General features: G+C 37.7%; 1 protein-coding gene across 1 annotated transcript; it reads left to right on the plus strand.

Moving 5' to 3' along the window:
• Window positions 1–41: 41 nt before the first annotated feature.
• On the plus strand, window positions 42–23711 carry LOC107600616 (dolichyl-diphosphooligosaccharide--protein glycosyltransferase subunit STT3B). The gene is made up of 14 exons (XM_016292548.1): window positions 42–324; window positions 1235–1300; window positions 6111–6210; window positions 10700–10798; window positions 10999–11145; window positions 13627–13675; window positions 16435–16589; window positions 17444–17655; window positions 19348–19535; window positions 19635–19806; window positions 19975–20148; window positions 20643–20756; window positions 20930–21136; window positions 22011–23711. The coding sequence occupies exons 1-14, from the start codon at window positions 52–54 to the stop codon at window positions 22089–22091; spliced, it is 2037 nt and encodes a 678-aa protein (XP_016148034.1). The 5' UTR covers window positions 42–51; the 3' UTR covers window positions 22092–23711.

A 23711-nucleotide genomic window follows, 5' to 3' on the forward strand; every position in this document is an offset into this window, starting at 1 on the left:
CAACTAATAGCATCTCCCATATCTTGTCTTTTGCAGGTGTATCCTGGTCTGATGATGACTGCGGGCCTGATCCACTACATACTGAATCTGCTTCATGTGACGGTGCACATACGTGATGTCTGCGTGTTTCTGGCCCCGGTTTTCAGTGGCCTGACTGCCATTTCTACCTTCCTATTGACGCGGGAGCTGTGGAACCAGGGTGCCGGCCTGCTGGCGGCGTGTTTCATCGCTATCGTACCAGGCTACATATCACGCTCTGTGGCCGGCTCGTTTGACAATGAGGGCATCGCCATTTTTGCCTTGCAGTTTACCTACTACTTATGGGTGAGTAGTTTGTTTGTGTACGTTAATTCATCGTCGTTCATCAAAACTAACGAATTTAATATGAAATGAATCATAATGCAACTGTATAACTTTTGTGTCATTTACCAAGTCTTCTGAAGCCATTTGATAGCCATTCATCGTTATTTACTGTTAATAATGACATCTGTAGTAGCTATTGAATTCTTTTGAGTCAGAAACATGTGAATCATTTGTTCATGAATCTGAATACTATTCCGTTATTTTGAGTAAAATCAATGAATCCTTAATCTAAGTGATCCGGTTCTCTAGTTCTGTTGAGTCACATTCTTTCAGTAAATCACTTGATTCAGATTACAAAATTGATCTCAATTATTTGTTCATGAATCTGTATATTCCAAGTTCTCTGGTTAAATTCTTTCTTACAGTGGTTCTCAAGGTAACAGCTCAGTGGAAGAGAAGATTATCAGTGAATAACTTGCCTGTTCATAACAGTTATCATTTGACTTCAAAGGACTTCGAATATAGCGCATGAGTCATGAGGACTATGATGCCCATTGAGAACCGTTCTAAAATGATGAAAAAAAACATTTCCGCAAGTGTTGCGCTGTCCCGAACTGTTGAAATGATGAATTAACCTTGATAGACATTCATCACGTTTTTTCAGCTGAACGACAAGACAGCTGGAACGGATGCAGTGGCAGCATACTTTGTCTCTTTTGGCGCTGTGATTTTTAGCCCATCTCTTCTCTCTGGAGCTCACTGTCAGCTGAAACGCCAAGGACTTTGCTGTCAAGCCTGACTTAAACATTGAATTTCCTTGGTCTCTTTCTTATCTCTGAGTGTTCGTCATCTTGGCTTTGTTTGAGGTGATGGTATCAGACCCTTTGTTTGGGATTAGTGGAATTAACTTAAGTGCGTCCTCTCCACACAGGTGAAATCAGTGAAAACTGGCTCGGTCTTCTGGGCCATCGGCTGCTGCCTCTCGTACTTTTACATGGTGAGTTTTCATTGGATTTTTTTTTATGTTCGGGTGGTTTATGGCATTTAATTTCTATTAATGGTACTTAGTAAATAACCTGGATAGCTTTTCCTGCCACTGCCTATAGGGAATTACACTACTTTTCAAAAGTTTGGGTTTGGTAAGATATTTATTTATTTTTAATAGATGTCTCTTATGCTCACCAAGGCTATATTTAATGAGCAAAAATACAGTAAAATGTTTTACAAGTTCAAATAACTGTTTTCTATTTTGGTGTATTTTAAAAATGACTACTCAGCCCCCCTAAATTTTGCGATCAGCTCCATAAACTGTACACAAATTCGTGATCGCCTCAGTCCCCTTTAAATTTAATTTGAAAACGGCAGCAGACTTCAATCGGCTCCTCCTCGTCTTTCAGTGCGTTCTTTTTCAATCCGCAGACCGTAGCGGCGCAGAGCGAGAAACAGAGGACAAGGTGTGTGTTTATTGATAGATTGCTATAATATCTGCATCTGTGCAGTTCTTTTGTCATAAATACAGTTTACAAAATATCATGGGGGAGCAATCGGTTCTCCATCTACCGTTGCCTGAGGTTTCGCTGCGTTCACTCCTCATCACACCGCAGCTGTTTCCTCCAGTGAAAATGAAGCACATATGAACGCATACTTTATAAAACGGCCATGTTGCCATTTTCATTTGAAAAGTTAACATTCAATGTAATACACATTCTAGTGCATGTGGCAAAGAGGTTTACATACTTGAGCTAAGGAAAGAGGGTTGTACTAATGACTACAGTAAAATTTAGTTTGTACAGTAAACAGGTGTGTGTGTGTGTGTGGGTGTGTCTGAGAGAGATCATGAAGACTTGTATATGGTTCATTCAGTTATATGTTATACTTATCTATGCAATACAGTGAAATACTGCAATAAGTTTAGTATACCACCCCTATTAGTCAAACATTTTTTATTAGGCTATATATATTGTGCTCCGATCAGGATTTTTGAGGCCGATCACAGAAAGCAGTATCTACCGATACCGATCTTTTTAAAGCCTTCTTTTTATCATTTATAACCATTTATAGTGATACTCCAAGCAGGATTTTTTTAGGGCCTGAATTTCATTTTTTCCACTCTTAGGTGACTTGTGAGAGGGGAAGCAGCACTGACTGCTTTCACACAGGAGTCCGCTACTGATCCGTGGCTGTTTACCACAAACACAACATTTATCCATTATTTTGATTTCAAATCCAAACATTGTCACTGAAAATGTTTTTTCAGCATTGCGATTCTTTTTTTACGCAGTACAGTAATACAATCGTTCACAGACATGTTAAACACAATAAATATAAGAAACACATTATTCAATGCTTTTTACTTTTGCCATTTACTTCTAGATTTATATAGTAAGTTGCACAAGCAAATGGCAAAACATTTAAACTACTTTTCTTACGTTATCACAAACTTACCATTGACAGAAATAGTCAGCTCTACTGCCTTTCCTTTTGCATTGACATTTTTATTACACGCAATCCTGCGGTTCATAAAGAACTTTGTTTTCCTACCTCCACGAGTGCCATCTATTATTGCCTTGTTTATCTAAAAGTGCTCTTTTAGCCAAAAAACCATATGTGTTGACTGTGAAACACAGTAGACTTTAACAATATGCATTTATGGTGTAATTACTACATTTTCGTGTCAGTCCATGTTCATATTTACTGCAAACAATGCACTGTTACTTTAATTCAGTGCTTGCAGCGTAGCAAACATAGACTCTCGTGCGGAAACAATCTCTGTACTGCTGCAGACACACCGCTCCTGGAGCGCACTACCAGACCGCAACCGTGTGCAATGTGCACACTTTAATCCGTTAACATGAGGGCGGAAATAATACGCACCACGTATGCACTGCAAACGGAGAAATATGAACCTGGCATTATGTGTGTGCGCTGCGAGTGTGCATGAGCGCACGGTCTCCAGGAGAGCGCGCGAGCGCTGAATGGTTAAACATTGGCAAGAATTTAAAAAAAAATGCAATTTATAAACTTTAGTGACGATGTGACACTGCCTCGATTGTGCAAGTGACAATTCCTGTGTCAACTGTGCAGTGTGCAGCTGGCTTATAGACAGAAGCGATGTGGTGATTTGAAGCCATTTGCACATTTTGAGAGAGAAAGAGAGAGAGCGTGCGGTGATTCACTCACGCTGTGTTACTTATAACTTATAAATTAATTTATAAGTTATTTAATGAAGAAATATGAAGGTGAGTACCTCACCTTTAGCATTATAATTATTTCACCCGTGCCGGACAGAGACTGAGACAGTGTCGCTGCATGTCGTGCCAAACCTCTCACGGCAGCGTCATCAGCTTGAGATAGTTTTTTTTGAGATTTGCCTTTTTAGAGACCGCCGATCAATCATCCCAACGTGATTATCGGCCGATAGTGATCGGTAGCTGATCAATCGGAGCACCCCTAATATATATATATATATATTAATTCTATACCCTCATTGGGGGCTGAGCCCCCCTAAAATGAAATTCTAGAATCACCCCTGATTTTCAGCAGCCAGTACTCCAGTATTTAGTGTCACATGATCCTTCAGAAATCATTCTAATATGCTGATTTGGTGCTCAGAAGCATATCTCTTATTATAAATGTTGAAAACGTTTTTCTATTTTTGTGATGGCTTTTCTCATGATTCTTTTGAGTAGAAAGTTGAAAGGAATAGCATTTATTTGAAATGATAATCTTTTGTAACTTTAGAAATGTCTTTAAAGTATTAAGAAAATGTGCTTACCACGGACTTTTGAACAGCAATGTATAATGTGACCAATGAAGTCCAATTCGGTATTAAGTGAGTTGTGAAATGATTATTTTCTCTGAATCTGTCAAAACGACTTTCAAATGAGTTACAAACAAACTCATCCGTCTGAAACGGCCCATTTACCTACTTGAACCAATTGCACGCTTTCAGAATTAACATTTGATTCACTCAATGAACCGCACGCATGATTACTTGGTCGTATCATTTGATTCATTCACTTTTTTTTAAGCAAGGTTCATGAGACGTAAAACAGTGTAATCGCTATGAAATATTGTTGCGTAATATAAAGTTAAGGATCCATGATCGTTAAGTGGAATCGTAAGTTGAACCAGAATCATTAAATTCTTATGATATCCATTCATAGTGTTGTGTGTTCTGGGGCTGGTTGCATGTCTCTCTTGCTCTTTTTCAACCTATTAATGTGATATGTAAAATAAATGGAAAAGCAAACAGCAACATCCATCATGCTATCAGCTATTTCTGAAACGTGAGCTTCTTCTCCTGGAGGAAGGCAGCGCTCATTAATAATGGAAGCCTACAGCCCTGCCCAGCCCCCAGTAGTCTCTGGCTTTCCAAATGTGTTTATAAACAAATGACACCAGTGCAATCTGAGCCATCTGCTCCATTGAGACCTTGGGGTCCAGTACGGTCCGATATGTCCCAAAGACGCTACCGAGGGCATGAGTTGAAAGATGCTCTCTTGAACGGGACATCCTAAGTGACCTAGAAAAGTGCAGAGGTTCCAAAGGCTGAGTGTGCTAATGGAGTTTTCTGGTAACTGTGGTGTATCATAGGGCTGAGAGCCAGCAGAGACCTGGGCGATGTGATATAACTTGGTCACGACACACTGCGTTTCTTTACCTTTATAGTGTATGGTTATTCAAAACAGTGGTATATTGCATATGGGTGTTAGAGAAAGAAAGAGAGAGAGCTCCCAGCCATGCGACAGTGAGTTAGGCTATTTACACACTGCAGTTTTTACAATGTGTCAGATAACTATGCAAATTCATTGATATAAATGGGAATAGTGTGCTGTCAAGATGAGAGGGAAACCACAACTGTCCTACAGTACTGTTTGCTGTATTTCTGCTTTATTTACATCTAGAACAGCTCTTTCCATGGCATAAATGAGCTTATACAATGAGTCTTTCCTGTCAAATGCTCTGTCAAAGTGTCATAGTGTGTAGGCGAACTAAAGCAGTTATAGGACACAACATGCAGTTAAAATATATTAGTGAAAGCGAACAATTTATTAACCAGTGGCTAATGACAGATATTTAGTTGTCTGGTGCAAAATTTAGTTGGTGCCGTTTTCTAAACTTGTAGTAATTTTTGGTTTTTCGGTTGAGTAGATAAACAGTTTCTGTCTTTTGACAATTGTCTTGTTAAATATAGTTTTCATTTGATTAATTTAAATTTATTTTTTAGTTTTGTTTAATATTGTCAATGTCACTCATTAATTTTAGTCAGTTATACACTGACCCTTTAGTCTTGATGTAAAACTGACTAAAATGAATGGCATTGGCAGTTTTTCATTTTTGATCTGTTAATAAAAATCATGTAATATGTCTGTCAATATTATTAATTAATTTAATTAATTTTACTCTAACTGAAATAACAAATTGTATTCAATGAAAGAAACATTTTAGTTGACGAGGTCACTTCATAACAAACCAAACTTAAACCAATGTATGTTTGCAAGGATTTTTTTCTCCCACATTTTATATTATATTATTATATTCTTCACGATATGAATAACTTCATATGATGATGATTAATGTACACAACAAACACGCAATACACCATGAACAACATTGTCTTTGTTGTAACCCGAATCCCTGAAATATAATAACCTTATAATTAATATATTGAAGTATTAGCTACTTCCCTAAAAATACTGATTCCTAATCTTAAGAATCCTGATACAGTATCATCAGGCAAAATATTTCAGTATTTAGCTGTTTTTTTTGTGTGTGTGTGTAACGTGACGTGTTTTGTGTTGCAGGTGTCTGCATGGGGAGGATATGTCTTCATCATCAACCTGATTCCTCTCCATGTTTTCGTGCTGCTCCTTATGCAGCGCTTCAGCAGGAGGCTGTACATCGGTGAGTCACCTGTGTTGTGTGTATGTTTGTGTGAGCGTCTCTCCGTCCCATAGAAAGCAATGTAATTACCACGATCAAGGTCCAGAAACGTAGTAAGGACATCGTTAAAATAATCCATGTGACATCAGAGGTTCAACCGTAATTTTACGAAGCTACAAGATTACTTTTTGTGCGCAAAGAAAATAAAAACAACGACTTTATTCAACAATTTGTCTCCTCCGCGTCACCCTGGTGGATTTTGGAGAGTATCCACTGAATGTAAACAATGTATGCTGTTCTGAGTCAGCTGCGCCACGCGGATACATTTTCTACGCTGTTTACATTTTGAAAAAAACAACGTATCAGTGTGGCGCAGCTGACACAGAACAACATACGTTGTTTACGCGGCAGGGTGACACAGAGGAGACGAATTGTTAATAAAGTCATGTTTTTATTTTCTTTTGCGCAGAACCAAGAACTGCTGATTCTTGGCCAGAATAAGCTGTGATGTAGATGGGGCTGCAACTAACGATTATTTTAATAATCGATTAATCTGTCGATTATTTTTTCGATTAATCGATGAATCGGATAAAAAACAAAAAAGCAAGAAAAGCATTCATTTCCAACCCTTTATTCAAAAACAGAACTAAAACCTTTAGAAAGTGCACAAACATTTTGCTCCTTGAACATCCCTGAGCTGTTAGTCTGAGGCTGAGACTATTTTACTCCAATCTTCAGTGCCACATGATCCTTCAGAAGTGATTCTGATATGCTAATTTGGTGCTCAAGAAACATTTCTTGAATATCAGTGTATAAAACAGTTATGCAGCTTAATTTCGTGGAATATTTTTCAGGATTCAGCATCAGAGGTTCAACCGTAATTTTACGAAGCTACAAGATTACTTTTTGTGCGCAAAGAAAATAAAAACAAGAGACCCGAGTGTGTTCACTCCGCTGCGCGCTCAACTAAAGTTTTTTTTTTTTTAATAATCAAACGTCTCCGCGTCGCGCGACACAACGAATCGATTATGAAATTCGTTGCCAACTCTTTTAGTAATCGATTTTTATCGATTTAATCGATTCGTTGTTGCAGCCCTAATCACATGATCCTTCAGAAGTGATTCTGATATGCTAATTTGGTGCTCAAGAAACATTTCTTGAATATCAGTGTATAAAACAGTTATGCAGCTTAATTTCGTGGAATATTTTTCAGGATTCAGCATCAGAGGTTCAACCGTAATTTTACGAAGCTACAAGATTACTTTTTGTGCGCAAAGAAAATAAAAACAACGACTTTATTCAACAATTTGTCTCCTCGCGTCACCCTGGTGGATTTTGGAGAGTATCCACACTGTAAACAATGTATGCTGTTCTGAGTCAGCTGCGCCACGCGGATACGTTTTCTATGCTGTTTACATTTTGAAAAAAAACACGTATCAGTGTGGCGCAGCTGACACAGAACAACATACGTTGTTTACGCGGCAGGGTGACACAGAGGAGACGAATTGTTAATAAAGTCATGTTTTTATTTTCTTTTGCGCAGAACCAAGAACTGCTGATTCTTGGCCAGAATAAGCTGTGATGTAGACCAGATTTTAGTCAGATACTATGGATATATTAGCTGCTTTCACACTGCAGGAAGTAATGCATGTTTCAGAAACTTCAGAAGTAGTCCAACTTGTCAGAATAGTTCTAAATTTCCTGAAACTTGCGTAGTCGACATCCAGAGAGATTTGGAGTTGTCAAAATATTCTTTGTTCTTTCTTTTGTCTCAGATTTGCATGTCTCCTTTCCATCCCTCATGTTAACAACATAAAACCAACAGTATCCAAAGAGTAACAAAGGCGCAGCTCCAATCCTGGCGTCTTCCATCATTGCCCTTTGTTGTTGCTGCTATAGTGTGGTGCACAGAAATGACACCACTAGATTACGTCACCACAGGGTTCCCATTGTAGGTGCCAATGCAAAAGGAAAAGTGTGTAGTTCCACTTCCAGGTAGTCAGTACCAGAACTAGATGTTCCGAAAGCCATTTTTGTGACTCCAGACCTTTCATATTTCGTCACTAGTTAAATCAACCCTTTTTAACTCTCTTAATCGCTGCTCTTTTTCCAATTCCTTTTGAGAGTTTCTTTTACAAAACCACCCGTCAGCTGTCCACGAATGAGGAAATGCTATGTTTTTTTGTGTTTGTGTGTCTGGAGTCTTAGGTGTAGAAATTCGTTGCCAACTCTTTTAGTAATCGATTCGTTGTTGCAGCCCTAGATGTAGACCAGGTTTTAGTCAGATACTATGGATATATTAGCTGCTTTCACATTGCAGGAAGTAATGCATGTTTCAGAAACTTCAGAAGTAGTCCAACTTGTCAGAATAGTTCTAAAGTTCCTGAAACTCACGTAGTCGACATCCAGAGAGATTTGGAGTTGTCAAAATATTCTTTGTTCTTTCTTTTGTCTCAGATTTGCATGTCTCCTTTCCATCCCTCATGTTAACAACATAAAACCAACAGTATCCAAAGAGTAACAAAAGCGCAGCTCCAATCCTGGCGTCTTCCATCATTGCCCTTTGTTGTTGCTGCTATAGTGTGGTGCACAGAAATGACACCACTAGATTACGTCACCACGGGGTTCCCATTGTAGGTGCCAATGCAAAAGGAAAAGTGTGTAGTTCCACTTCCAGGTAGTCAGTACCAGAACTAGATGTTCCGAAAGCCATTTTTGTGACTCCAGACCTTTCATATTTCGTCACTAGTTAAATCAACCCTTTTTAACTCTCTTAATCGCTGCTCTTTTTCCAATTCCTTTTGAGAGTTTCTTTTACAAAACCACCCGTCAGCTGTCCACGAATGAGGAAATGCTATGTTTTTTTGTGTTTGTGTGTCTGGAGTCTTAGGTGTGTATTGTCTTATAAGAGCATCCCGTTTTAGAGTGAAGCTGGTCCGGTTTGGCCCTTAATTGATGCTTCTCAAAGGCTGACAGCTCATACAGTTGCTCTGTCACAAGCGGCTTCAGTTTCCTCTACTGCGCAGCTGTATCGCCGTCTCTCATGTACACACACTCGCACCAGTGTGTTTTGGACCTCTCTTCTGATAGACTGTCAACACCTGTCTCTCAGGTAGGGGTCCACTTCACGGATCTGTCGTTCAAGTGTTGCACAGGTGGCAGACTGTTACGGTTGTCATTCTTCTAGGAATGACTGCTCTGTCACTGGCGTGTCAGTGTTTCTTCTCCATTTTGTATTATTGTGCAGTCATTTTTGGCTAATAAGAATAGACCGGTAGGAAACTCTGATATCTGGTTTAGAAAAAGAGGAAAATACTGTATGTATATTATGCACTAAAATAGCTTATTTGTTGTGATATACAACCTCTTCCTTTCAAAGTGGACGTTTCTTGATCCAAAATAAGAGTGTGTATCTTCAAGTACAAATTTTGTCGTGTTGTTTGGCTCTTTTACTCAACTGCTATTGTATTGCTGGGATGGGAGCCCGGATTAGAGCGCATTCGAGGACATCCGAGGCCCTGAGTCTCCCTACACAACCCCGTTCTGCTTCAGGCAGACCCACATTCCACTGCTGCCATTGGACAAATGTAAATCCAGAACAAAACTGGAGTGAACTCAATAGCTTCTTCTCAGATAGCAGTCATACTTTGCAAATTGTGGTGGTGCTTTAAAGAGACTTTTTTCATTCATTTACTTAGCAGACTCTATCCACAGTAATTTGCAAATGGGGAGAAATGCACCAGGCAATTAATCATAGGTAACTAACAATATTAAGAGTGCCTCAATGCAGATTTTGAGAGAGTGCAATGTGGTACAGAACAGTGGAAATATTATTTTGGAAACCATGGTAACGGTTTTTTCATGATCATTTTATGAATAGTAAGGTTAAAAAAAATGAATTTATTTAAATGGAACTCTTCTGTAACATTGTAAATACATTTTACTGTTTCTTTGGACCATTTTAATGTACCCTTGCTTAATAAAAACATGAATTTCTTTCCAAAAGAAGAAATAACATTTGTGGATTTTTTTTTTCTATTGTAAGTGAATTACAATAGAGGGTCATAAGCAGTTCATCACAGGGATAAGGGATAGTTCACTCATAAATGAAAATGTATTTACTGATTTACTCGACCTCAGGTTGTTCCCAACATAAAGTGCACAAGTCATAGTCTAAGACCACTTTCAGGATACATTTTTTGTGTACTCTTTTTGATGTGTGACAGTCTGTCACCATTCATTGTAATTCCATGGAGGACATTTTCTTCAGAATTACTCCTTTTGTGTTCCACTGAAGTCATACTGGGTTGAACGTAATTGCGGTGAGACAATATTGGCAATCTTTATTTTGGGTGAGCCATCCCTTTAAGTGCTCACATAAGAGCCCCCCCCTTTTTTTTTTGGAGACATATCACAATGACCATCTAGGGGACACTAAGTTTGATAGTTCTGGTAAGCATATTTGCTTCAGATAAATCTTGATTTCTTTTTCTGTTTCTCTTTATCTCAGCCTACAGCACTTTTTATATAGTGGGGTTGGTGCTGTCCATGCAGATCCCGTTCGTTGGCTTCCAGCCCATCAGGACGAGTGAGCACATGGCTGCTGCAGGTAAGACTGGTTTGCCTCTAGTCTTCTTCAACTGTTGCTCTTTTACACTGATCTCAGTTCATCTCTCTCAACTCAAATCCATAAACTCATGAGAGAGATGATTTACATGTCATTAGATTAGCACCAGGAATTCATGACCGTTGGGAAAGTGTCTGACAAAGTTGAGTATGTGGATTAATGGTGCATGTGTGTGTTTGCAGGTGTATTTGCACTGCTTCAGGCTTACGCCTTTCTGCAGTATCTGAAGGATAGACTGACCAGGCAGGAGTTCCAGACATTGTTTTTTCTGGGCGTTTCTCTGGCAGCAGGGGGGGTTTTCCTTACGGTCATTTACCTGACTTACACAGGTGAGTGCAAAAACACAACAATTAAATAAATACATTTAATTTGAACAGTTTTCTTGACCAAACTACGACCACAAATGTGAAGGATTTTTTTTTTTTTTTTTTTAATCAGGCTTGGTTTAAATAAGCCTTTGATTAAACCTCAGTTAGTCATAGTGGGATAAACTGTTCCACTTTTTACTAAAGTTGTCCTCTAGACAAGAACAAGTGAGAGAGGTAAAAATAAATATTATTTATTAATTATTTGTCATGTTCGCTATTGTCTGAAATTAGAAGGCATCTATAAACATGCAAAAATTAAATTATGACTTTAAAAAAAAAAAAGAAAAAAAGGACCGCTTGCCCCACATATGCTGGGTCATTATTCCAGTTTTTTAAAAAAAGTTTTCTATTTTAATATATCATAAATGTAATTTATTCCTGTAATGACAAAGCTACATTTTTAGCAGCCATTATTCCAGTCTTCAGTGTCATATGATGCTTAAGAAATCATAATATGTTTATCTGGTGCTCAAGAAACATTTCTTATCAATGGTAAAAACTGTTATGCGGCTTAATCTTTTTGTAGCAACCATAATTTTTTTTCAAGGATTTATTGATGAATGCAACATTAAAAAAGAACATTTATTTGAAATACAATATTATTGTAACGCAGGGCTCCAAACTGCGACCATTTTTTCTGCCTGTGCGACTAGATTTTGTGCGGTCGCACTGGAGCGACCACCGTGTTGTTCAACTCATAAGCGCTGCCATTTCTGTTGCATATGAGAAACATCAAACGGCAAACGAAACTGAAAGCATAACCAAACCGCGCTACTCGTTTGAACTGCGCAGAGTGTAGAGCCTGGTTTATACTCGCCGTGTCAGCATGAGTGCGAAGGTGCGTGCAGCAAAAATTACACGAATACTGAGAAAACGATGGATTGTTTTCAAGCTAAAGTAAAAGACCACTTAAACCAGAGAAGGTGAACATGTTGGTATTCTTGTGGGAGGGAAGAAAACATGCAAGCACTGTCAACGACAGCAAGTTTAGTTTTACTTTTCTTTTTGTTTTCATTTTGAAAAGCTTGTTATCTTTGCTGTTTACCTCACGTTATGCTATGGAGGCTCTCTTTTATTTTATATTTGATTCCTCAGTGTTTGCTAAACGTTCTGTAATTTATTAGTCGGTATATAAAATGTGGTGTATGCCATCTTATTCGTTTTTTGTCATTAAACGTTTTGTAAGCTAGTTATTAGCTTTATTGTTTTTGTGCTTTTTAATTAAGAATAACAATGAATCCATATTTTGTTTTAGTCTTAAAGTGAACGGTGTGTAGATGTATGCAAGCAAAACAGACAATTATCTTGTAAAACTTGACGACAAGATCGCGAAATACTACTAATGAAAAAGAATGGGTTGAATGTTAACCACTTTTGTTTCCATATAACTATAAACTATGATAAAAGTTCATCAGCATGCATTGATTAATACCATGTTGTAGCGCAAAAAAAATAAAATAAAAAATAGTGCGACCAAATCATGCTTTGACAATTTCATTTACCTGCCATGTAGAAATCTTACTTTAACATGCTAACACGTTAGTAGCTTAACAAAGTCACTTGTCTCATGTTCATCATATATATATCAAATATGTGGTTACATACTAGAAATGATGCATTGTTTGCTGGTTTAAGGGTGTCACAACTTTAGCCATTGACATTTCTTACCCCACTCTATATTGAAAGGTCGCAAGTGTCACTGGAAGATGTATATATTTTTTTTATGCTGCGCTATTTTACAAGATTGTCAGTAAATAGATTGCACCATAATAAATTGTCACACTGCGTGACTGATTTGCAGAATAAAAAGCTGTTTGTTTTTTTTCTCAACGTAATATTAAAAAGCTTCATTGCTGTTTACTTGTCACGTAGAGGACACAACGCTGATGAACTATGAAACACTTTATTTTATTTTTTTTGACGTTCGAATAGCAAATTCTTAAATTATATTTTGCCCTTGACTAAATCATCCAATCCAATCATCTTACAGTAAGAAAGGAGAAAAAAGAAAAACCCATCCATACCATCGCATCCAATTCTCTGCCTTCTCACCTGAATACAGCGTGACTCATGACCTCAGCCTCTTAACTCCGCACCTCTGCCGGTATATATGGAGTCAGGGTGATTTGCTTGTATTCCCGTCGCACCCGGGGCTTTCATTAATCTTTCTGCTGCAGGGCCTCATCTGCAGCAGTCCTCTGAGATCTCATTAAGCACTTCCCTCTGCTCGCCACACTGCTTTTCAAACCGAGCGCAGTCTCGTGGTGTAGATTAATTGAAAACGTTGCCGGCTATATGTGTGGTATTAAGGTTTACTGGACGTAGTCCAAGCTCGTCAGCTCCTCAGAAGCTGCTTGAAAGTGCTCTTGAGTCTGTAATGGTCGGGTGGTTTGCTTGCGCGTGTTTGCGTTTAATCACTCTGTTGTGTTAATGTGCTTTCAGGGTACATTGCTCCTTGGAGTGGGCGTTTTTACTCCCTCTGGGACACAGGGTAAGTATGCCGTACAGTTTACATTGGATATACTTTGTTTTGGTGTTCCATCGTATGAGTAAGTTGCTAATAGCTCATTAGCACACCCTGTTAAGCGGCTTAACAACAAAAGACCTGATTTTGTCAGGGACTCTAGCATGTAGCATGATTTATGTCTGTAAGCAGCCTCTTGGATTGCTTGAATTATGTCTGAGTAGCTGCCTTCAGTTGATATTCATTCACGCCGCCTTTGAAACCCCACTTCTAGTTCATAGATAAGTAGTGCCTGATATTATGACACATTGTAATTGTTATTTGCCTTGATGTAATCACATATTAATAGAAATCACAAAGCCAGTCAAGAAGTGTTTTGGGTAACACTTTAGTATAGGGACCAATTCTCACTATATATATATATATATATATATTCGTCAGTGCCTTTCATTCATTGTAAATTATTTAAATTTTATTAACAGTTTTATTTTACGAAAAGCAAAGCGTTTTAGTTGACTGTTACATTGTAGTAAACTTTAACCAATGTAATTCTGTGAAATTTTTTTTTTAAATGTGAGGTAAACGTCATATACAAATTTAATATAGCATAGGTCATATTTCACCCCAAAATGATTAAATTTTCTTTTTTTTTTTTCATATATTTTTTCCAGATATTTTACTATTAATATTTACAGATATTGTAATGATTCAATGATGGCTGTTTTATTATTATTATTAAATGGGAATGTAGATTAGCATAAGCAATTGCATAACAAATGTTTTTGCATAGAATATTGAATGGGAAATGTGCTTATTCGTACTAAAACTTGTTAAAATGCAAATCTTAATGGTCCTAAAAACAGACAAAGATTCTCTTGATTTTGAAGTTACTCAAGGTGACCCAAACTGTTTCTCGACAGACGTCTTGAGACTTGTATATTTACATGTAAATACTTACTTTGTATGGACTGCATGTCATATACTTTATGTAGGCTGCTAAAATACTGAAATGTTCCTGAAGTAATTTTATTGCTGTTTTATACAAGTAGATCAAGACCTAAACGGTTGGCTTCACATTGGCTCTCTGAGCAGCATAAAAAACTACTAATTTTAAAAGTGATATACACAGGAAGCTAACAATGTTTGAATATTCCCATCCCATTGCAATCAAGCGGTCACTTCAAGTGTCTGAGTTCTGCAGTTTATTGCAAGCTCTCACCACGCATTCTAGTTTTGTCACATCACTCACTTGCAGAGTATATTGGGTGTTACACCAATTACGGTGAAAGCGACTGGTGCAACATTTAGCGCAAACTTTTCAGGACTTCATTTTGTGCACCGTGAAACAAATCATACAGCTATGGATCAAACACACTCAATAGGACAGGTTGTTGTTACCGATAGCCCTTGTATCGTAATTTCGATTGTTTATTAAATTTTTTGGGCAGCTCTGCAGGTACAGCAGTGTTTTTACACTTTTACCTCTCAGACGTAAACCCATTACTTTATTGCCAGCTTCTTGTTCTTTGCTCGTCACCCATCATAAATTCATAAATGTGTAACCCCTCAATGCAGCAGCTCTGCAGGGAAGGACCCACAGTCCTGTCGAGTTCTCGCTGTGCGCAGTCTGCACAGATACAGAAGGTCAGGTCGCCAGATAATGATCACAACACTGATAGTCGCCAAAATTGAGTGCAGTAATGCAGCAAAATTGAGAGAGCGAACAGCAGAGCAACTCCACAACAAACAACCCCGTTCTGCACCCATTTTAACACGCTGTGCAGTTTTCGCCTGTCCAGAGTCTTGACGTTGTTTCACTTATTGAGCTCTGTTTTCTTTTTATAAAGCAAACTTTAGCCCTTAGAGAGTGAAACTTTTTTTTTTTGCCATTTGGAGATGCACTTCGTTGATATATAGTAGGCTTTATTCTTCAAATTGTTGTTTTGATGTGGATTTTGTGGATGCTTTGCACTCAAAACTGACGCAGTCTAACTGAACGCTTCTGAAAAATTTTAGACTGGTTTTAAAGTCAGTATGAAATCGGAATGTATGGTGGTTGACTGTCTTCATAATCTTTCATCAAAAGTGCATTCTTCCTCTGAAATGACACATCTTTTTGTCTGTCACCTAGGCCGTGTCAGTTTAGTTCATGTCAACTGCTAGCCAAATAGCAAGAGGTGTTGTTCTTTGTGCAGTTTTCCGATAGTTAATGCAGTAATTTAAAGGAATAGTTCACCCAAAAATGACAATTCTGTCATTAATTACTCTAAATCCGTTTATCTTCGGAACACAAATTAAGATATTTTTGATGAAATCCTAGAGCTTTCTGACCCTGCATAGACAGCAACGCAACTGAAATGTTTAAGGCCCAAGAAGGGTAGTAAGGACATCATTAAAATAGTCCGTCAGTGGTTCAACCTTAATTTTATGAAGCTACAAGAATGCTTTTTGTATGCAAAGAAAACAAAACTAACTTTATTCAACAATTCTCTTCTGTGTCAGTCTTCGATATCACATGGACTATTTTAATGATGTCCTTACTACCTTTCTGGGCCTTGAACGTGGTAGTTGCGTTGCTGTCTGTGCAGATTCAGAAAGCTCTCGGAGTTCATCAAAAATATCTTAATTTGTGTTCTGAAGATGAACGAAAGTCTGATGGGTTTGGAACAACATGAGGGTGAGTAGTTAATGATATAATTTTCATTTTTGTGTGAACTATCCCTTCAATGCTGGTTAGTTTTATTTGCAACATTTAACACAAAGCCCTCACTGCCTCCTATGCTCAGATATGCAAAGATTCACATCCCCATAATCGCCTCTGTGTCAGAGCACCAGCCCACCACCTGGGTCTCCTTCTTCTTTGACCTGCACATCCTCGTCTGCACCTTCCCAGCAGGCCTCTGGTTCTGCATCAAGAACATCAACGATGAGCGAGTCTTTGGTGAGCAATGTCTAACGTCCTTGAAATTACCAGACGATGCGTCTGCATTCAATTCAGTTCATCGTTTAAAGTCATTGCAAAAATGGCTCAGAAATGTGAAGTCCTGAGAAAAATTCTAGTAATAATTTGATTCCAATGATTTTATGATTTCATCTCTAATGCAATGCCATTTAAACTTGTGTGACTTACATGACCAAATACTTTTTTTTTTATTTTTTTTTTAGGGACGGTAAATACAATTACTTAATCAAGCTAATGTCTTTTTCATTTTCATACAAGTTACTTTGGAATCATTTTAAGCATTAGTTTATAAAAAAGTTCATCCATAGAATTGAATATATATGTGTTGTCAGGGTTTATTGTTGAAATGTCTCTAGCGTTTCTGTAAAAACTTAATTTTGTTCTTCCAGAAGTGCCACTAAACATCCTTAAGCTTATTTCTGCCAGCAGGCTGTTTATTCTGAACAATTTTAAGTTGTAGTGATTGTGTCCTGTTTATGCCTGAGAACACTCACTGATGTTTTGATGTCTGCTATGAGTATTCTCATTCGTGGAGAACAGAATGCATTGAATTAGTCTCCGTTCCCAGAAGAATTTGTTTTATTTTTTAATTGCTGTCACTGTGTTCTTGAGGTTTTTCACTAGAATAAACAAGGGAACGTAAAGGGAATGTGAACAGGCGACATGTTGTTACATGTCTAAATGCCCTCTTCTGTGTTTTCCTTTTCTCTCTGGAGTCATTATCCAGTACAGAACTATAAACACTACACTGCAGTTCATTAACGTTTATTCTTCACTGCACTTCCACATTGTCTGCTGGAATCATAAGTGATGTTTTCTCTGTTGCCCTCTAGTGGCTCTGTACGCCATCAGCGCGGTGTACTTTGCCGGTGTGATGGTGCGTCTCATGCTGACGCTCACCCCAGTGGTGTGCATGCTCTCAGCCATCGCCTTCTCCAGTGTGTTTGAGCACTACCTGGGTGATGACATGAAGCGTGAGAACCCGCCGGCTGAGGACAGCAGCGATGAGGACGACAAGAGGAATCAGGGGAACCTCTATGATAAGGTCAGTGAAGGGACAAAGGTTAGTACACCTTAGTGAATAAATTTTGCATTTTAAGCCTGCTGTAGAGTAACGTGCATGGTATCATTTAAATGCATTTTAATAATACTACTAATAATAAAGTTATATGATGATATGACATGATTTGTTGATATGATTCTGTAGGGTCTTAATAAAGTCTATAACATACTTTGGTTGAAATTGCTCAATGGTAGTGTAAAACAAAACCCTTTTTACCCTGTCAAAAACATCTCGGTTTACAGCAAGCCGTTTTGTTGCATGTTCCTTTAAATGTTAATGAGCTCTGCTCACCCCGCCCCTCTCTTCCGAGCCGCTCTCTGAGAGACTCTGAACTTAAGCCGCTTCATTGTGAAACTTGCTAATTAGCACATAATTAGGAAAGGCGATTTGCAATGATTCAATAAAAACAATCTTATACTTCTGAAGGTGAAGCTGGATCACGAATGATTCACGCGGGCATAAACGCATTTAGGTAGATCGGGAGAGCGTTCTCTTCAAAAACAAAAGTAATCCTCTGCGTCTTCAGCGGCTCAGATGTCGGGAGTAAATGACGACTGCTATGTTCATTATTACATCCAACAATAGAACACCTCAATCGCTTAGGAGACATTCTTGTCTACACCCGCTCCGGCGTCAAACAATGGCGGATTGATGACAGCTCACTCAGGGCGGGTCTGTTGAAACCAAAGACTGACGCCACTGTCAATCAACAATTGTAGGAGGGGCCTGTGCAGAACTACATCATTCTGCCAAGAATCTGTGAATGGCTTGATATGAGAAAGGGGTTTGGATTTAAAAAAAAAAAACACTGGGTGGATTTTTATCATTATAGAATGGTAGTGTACACACACTGCCAACACACATTTCAGTTCAAACAACATGTAAAAGTGAATTTTGCGTCCGATGACCCCTTTAAGGTCAGCTAAGAGACAGAGGTCAGGCTAAGGACCCCTTGGTGTCTAAAATGTTACATTTTAAGCCTGCCGTACAATAATATGTATGGTCCTATTTAAATAATATTAATCAAGTTATTATGATGTTATATTATTATATTATATATTATTATTCAAATTTATATGTACTATTTAATAAATCCATTTTTGTATTATTGCAACAACCTATTGTTGACAATTAGTTTGAGATATTATTATTATTATGTGTATAGTAATAATCATAATAATTAAATATATATATATTATAATAACAGTATTTTATATTAACTGATTTGAAATCAAATTAAAATAATGATCAATTATTATTGCAGCTATAATTTTTTTGACAGAGATTGTGTGTATATGTATATGTGATGTGTATAATATATATATGTGTATAATATATATATATATATATATATATATATATATATATTTAAATAAAATTAGATTTAAATAATGTTATGAGAAATGTTGTGTAATATTATACCCAGTGTTATATCTTTTTAATAACTAGTCCTATTTAAATCAAATTATTACTGTTATTATTAGTAATTTTTATTTAGTTTTTTTTTTTTTTTGAGTTTGATCAGTAATTGACAGACCTTTTTTGAAGACCCCGTGTTGGTTTATAGGAAATATTTTGTAGTTACAGAAAACAGAATGGTGATTCATGGGTAGCTTGTTTGTAGCTCATCTGTATTCAGTCTGATCTAATTGCTGTGTCCATGTTCATTTGCAGGCTGGCAAAGTCCGAAAGCATGTTTCGGAGCAGGACCGCCCAGAGGAGGGTTTGGGCCCTAACATCAAAAGCATCGTTACCATGTTAATGCTGATGCTGTTGATGATGTTTGCTGTGCACTGCACGTGGGTCACCAGCAACGCCTACTCCAGTCCTAGTGTAGTGCTGGCGTCATACAACCATGATGGGTAAGAGCACCTTCATGCCATCTATTTCTCGTTTAAAAGAAGAATTTTAATTTGAAAGAAGTTATGGGTTTTTCTTCATTCGTTTCCAATTACCTCCAGATCGCGCAACATTCTGGATGATTTCCGTGAAGCATATTACTGGCTCAGGCAGAATACAGATGAACATGCTCGAGTCATGTCCTGGTGGGACTACGGGTATCAGATCGCAGGCATGGCCAACCGCACCACACTGGTGGACAACAACACGTGGAATAACAGCCACATAGCACTGGTGAGGACAGACAACTCGGTCTAATTTGCTGTTATTTAGATATTAATTGACTTTTTTTTAAATCATCAAGAATTGAACTGATTTGTTTTGGTATCTTTAGCTCAGGAGTGCCATCTTGAGGACAATGAAAGATCATGTTCAGTGTTCAGTGTTCCGTTTCCTCTGCAGGTCGGTAAAGCCATGTCCTCCAATGAGAGTGCAGCCTATGAGATTATGAAGTCCTTGGATGTGGATTACGTCCTGATCATTTTTGGGGGAGTGATTGGATATTCAGGCGACGACATTAACAAATTCCTGTGGATGGTGCGCATTGCTGAGGGAGAGCACCCTAAAGATATCCGGGTCAGTGTCAGTTTATTGTGTTGCTGAATTTGTAATATGTTTTTTCCAATGAAAATAGCCAAAGAAGTTGGGATCTTTTTTTGTTTTTGTTTGTGGCAGTCCTATAGATGGAATGATGTTCTCTGACAGGATTTTAGCGTTCTGATGGTGCTCTGTGCTTTAGTGTGCTGTTAGACTGTCACATTATGAGACATTGTGTGTCTAAATGAATCCTTCCTAACGCACTACTGCTACAGCAATTAATGAAGCGCTTTGTGTCTTGGACAGTTACTGTTGTTTGGCTTCAGGTCGCCCAAAACGAGAAATATTCCTGTTATTATACATCATTTACATGCTTTTATTTTGTGATTTACTTTTTTCAGTTTTTTGAGATGTCGTCTTTTCCCCGCAAACTTGGCTTTTAATGAACCGAGATCATTTGATATTGACGATGTGTTCTGCTATTACATATCAGAGATGAGTCCTCAAACGGCCATCTTTTTGTTCTTTTGTAGGAAAGTGATTACTTCACACCGCAGGGGGAGTTTAGAGTGGATAAGGCCGGCTCTCCAACCCTGCTCAACTGTCTGATGTACAAGATGTCTTACTACCGCTTTGGGGAAATGCAAGTGAGTGTTGCTTCCCTCTTATTCATTAGGTCTGTACACAAGAGTCTTGTAATTGTGTTGTGACAACGCTGGAAAACAAGGGCTGATCTTTGAGCTATCGCTATCTCTGGTAGTGTAGTAATGCACATAGACGAAACCTTGCTGCTTGCTTAATGCCAAAACACCTTCCCCAGCTGGATTTCCGCACCCCTCCTGGATTTGACCGGACACGAAATGCAGAGATCGGCAACAAGGACATCCATCTGAAGCACCTGGAGGAGGCGTTCACCTCCGAGCACTGGCTGGTGCGCATCTACAGGGTGAAGAAGCAGGAGAACCGACAGGCTCTGGACCACAAGCTCCGCAACATCGCAGCCAAGCAGAAGTTCACCTCAAAAAAGGTTTCCATTCCATTTCCTAGATTCCATTAGATTCCATTAAAGCATCCTTATGAACATCTATGATGTGTCTGTGTAAATTTCAATCATTTTTAAACAAACCATAACAAGAACACATTTAAGAGTTGTCACTTAATTGGGGTATTTGTATTAAGACCATAGTAAATTGACAATTCTTAGTTGTCTCACGATTAATTGATCATTTATTTTTATGTAAAAAGAACAAAATGCATGTTTGAGGGCTACCATGTCCATGTAGCCTTTTTAATGATATCAATAATAATAATACATATTTATATGATGATAAATATTGTTTAAACACATACATTTGATCATATTTATTATGATATGAATATTCTATATTGTAAATATGTAATTAACGAATGTAAATTCATATTTTATATATATTATTATTGCTACAGTATTTAATTTCTTTTACAAATAATACTTTGTGTCGTGTATATAGAGTAATAAATATATTTAATAAAACGTGACTATTTTAAAACATTAAGGCTTTGGTATAGTTTAGTTTAATTATTTATAGTTAATTTATGACAAGTTTTACTCACTATTTATAGAAAATACAGATGGGACACTTTATGGACATTTTTATATTACTTTTTTTAACAGAAAATTGTTATTGTTTTTATAAAACTATTGTATATGAATGATAGTAGCCAAATGACAACTAAATACTACAAGTATTTGAACAAAAGTTCCCTTTATTTACTTGGATTAGTTAACCTAAATCTAGATTCTATTTTCACCATCGTCTATTTGAGATATAGTACTATTGTGTCCTATGGTACATTTTCATTATGAATGTTGTTGACTCAGATATGTTGTTTCAAATGTGCGTGCTTCCTTTGGTTCACAGACAGCCAAGAGGAAGAGGGGATACATCAAAAACAAATTGGTTCTGAAAAAAGGCAAGAAACTGAACAAGAAGTCTGTTTAGCTATTGAAAGAAAACGTTGAGAACGGCAAAAAGGAAAACAAAAGACAAGGACAAATGCAACTAGTAAGTAATCCACCAATCAAAAAGAAGAACAAACATGTTGTCTGGCGCCGCCCACCTGAGAACATTTGATTGGAGGCTTTTGGTCCCGCGATTGCCATGACGACACGGAGGTTCCATGATGGGTTCGAGGATGAGGCGAGGACGGGGATCTGCACTGCGGTTTTAATCTGACAACTCTGGACTTAGTTTTGTTCTTGCGTTCTCTTTTTTTTTTTTGTTTGTTTGTTTTCTTTTGTACTTGAATGTGCTGATGAAGCGAGAGCGCTGTCTGTGTCTCAAAAGGCACGCACTATTTTTGTGGTACAGTTTAATATAATCCAACTGAATGCTAAAACAACAAACAAATATGAATTTCATCAAGCTCAGTGAACCTTGGAGCACCAAAGAGATTTTTTGTTTTGTCAGAGCCTGTAATAAATGGTTAACTTTTGATTAAAAAACGATTTAAAAATAAGATATGGAAAAATCGGAGGAATACGGAGCTGTCTGCAGTGCGACAGCCCCTAAAATGCTCTCTTGGTTTCAACTGTTATCTGACAAACCCAGTTTCCTACGTGACAGAATGCAGTGGGCTCTCTGTGGCTCTGAGTTTGTTTTTTTTTTTTTTCCTAAAGCAGTCATAGCAAAGGACTCGATTATTAGTAATGTTTAACTATTGTGGTGATTTCGAATCTAAATGATTTTGTTTGTTACATCATTTTGAAGTTTTTTTTTTTGTTTCGTTTTTCTATTGGTTGTAAAATTTTATGCAATAATTCTAAATTCAAATGAAGAAGATCTGCTTGTATTTCCTCTGTTGCTCGTGTGTTTTGTCCAGAGGGGATGCTGTGGTTTGGCATCTCCTGCGCACACGTTTGCGAAAAACAGATGCTTATGGATGTTTTTCTTGGGCCAATTATAAATCTAATTTTTCTCCCCTTCCTAAACGACTGTCTGCCAGGACAAAGAGTGAAGTGAATTAGTTGTAGGTTTATAAAATGCTGCATTACTAGCCTGAATGCACTTTGTCTTAGTTCACCTTAATGTGGATCCACTACCGAGTAGCATGCAGGTGGAGAGTGCGTATTTTTAGTGTGAATATTCCGATTTTTTTTTTTTTTTTTAACGTTGAAAAGGGTGCTTCCTGCAACATCAAGTGGGTTTTTTCCTCGGTTCTTCTGGGCTGCCATTTAAACTAACCTCTTTGTTCGTTTTCTGCCTTTCTGGTTTTCATCCTTGCATATTGCTTTTGCTTCATCTGTTTTTGTAAGATAATTAGAAGGCAAATTTGATCGGTTTCCCCCCTCTTCTCCATAACATATCCATATTATTCTACTCGGAGGGCTCTGACGCTTTGGGGAAGGTATTTATTAACAAGAATGCGTTTGAAGTTGAAATGAGAAAGCCTTTCATCCTGAAATGCAAAAACTGTATTTTTGTTTCTTTTTCAAGTGAAAATTTATTCCATAAATTGTAAAATTTAAAAATCTAAAAAAAGAGCGAGAGAAAGGCAAAGATGCTGTTTGTGAGAATGAGTTGATGCCATTTGTGATTAAAAGACTCAATGAAAGAATCTGC

Source organism: Sinocyclocheilus grahami, unplaced genomic scaffold (assembly GCF_001515645.1).
Source record: "Sinocyclocheilus grahami isolate Dianchi unplaced genomic scaffold, SAMN03320097.WGS_v1.1 scaffold288.1, whole genome shotgun sequence".
In the NCBI taxonomy this organism is placed as follows: domain Eukaryota; kingdom Metazoa; phylum Chordata; class Actinopteri; order Cypriniformes; family Cyprinidae; genus Sinocyclocheilus; species Sinocyclocheilus grahami.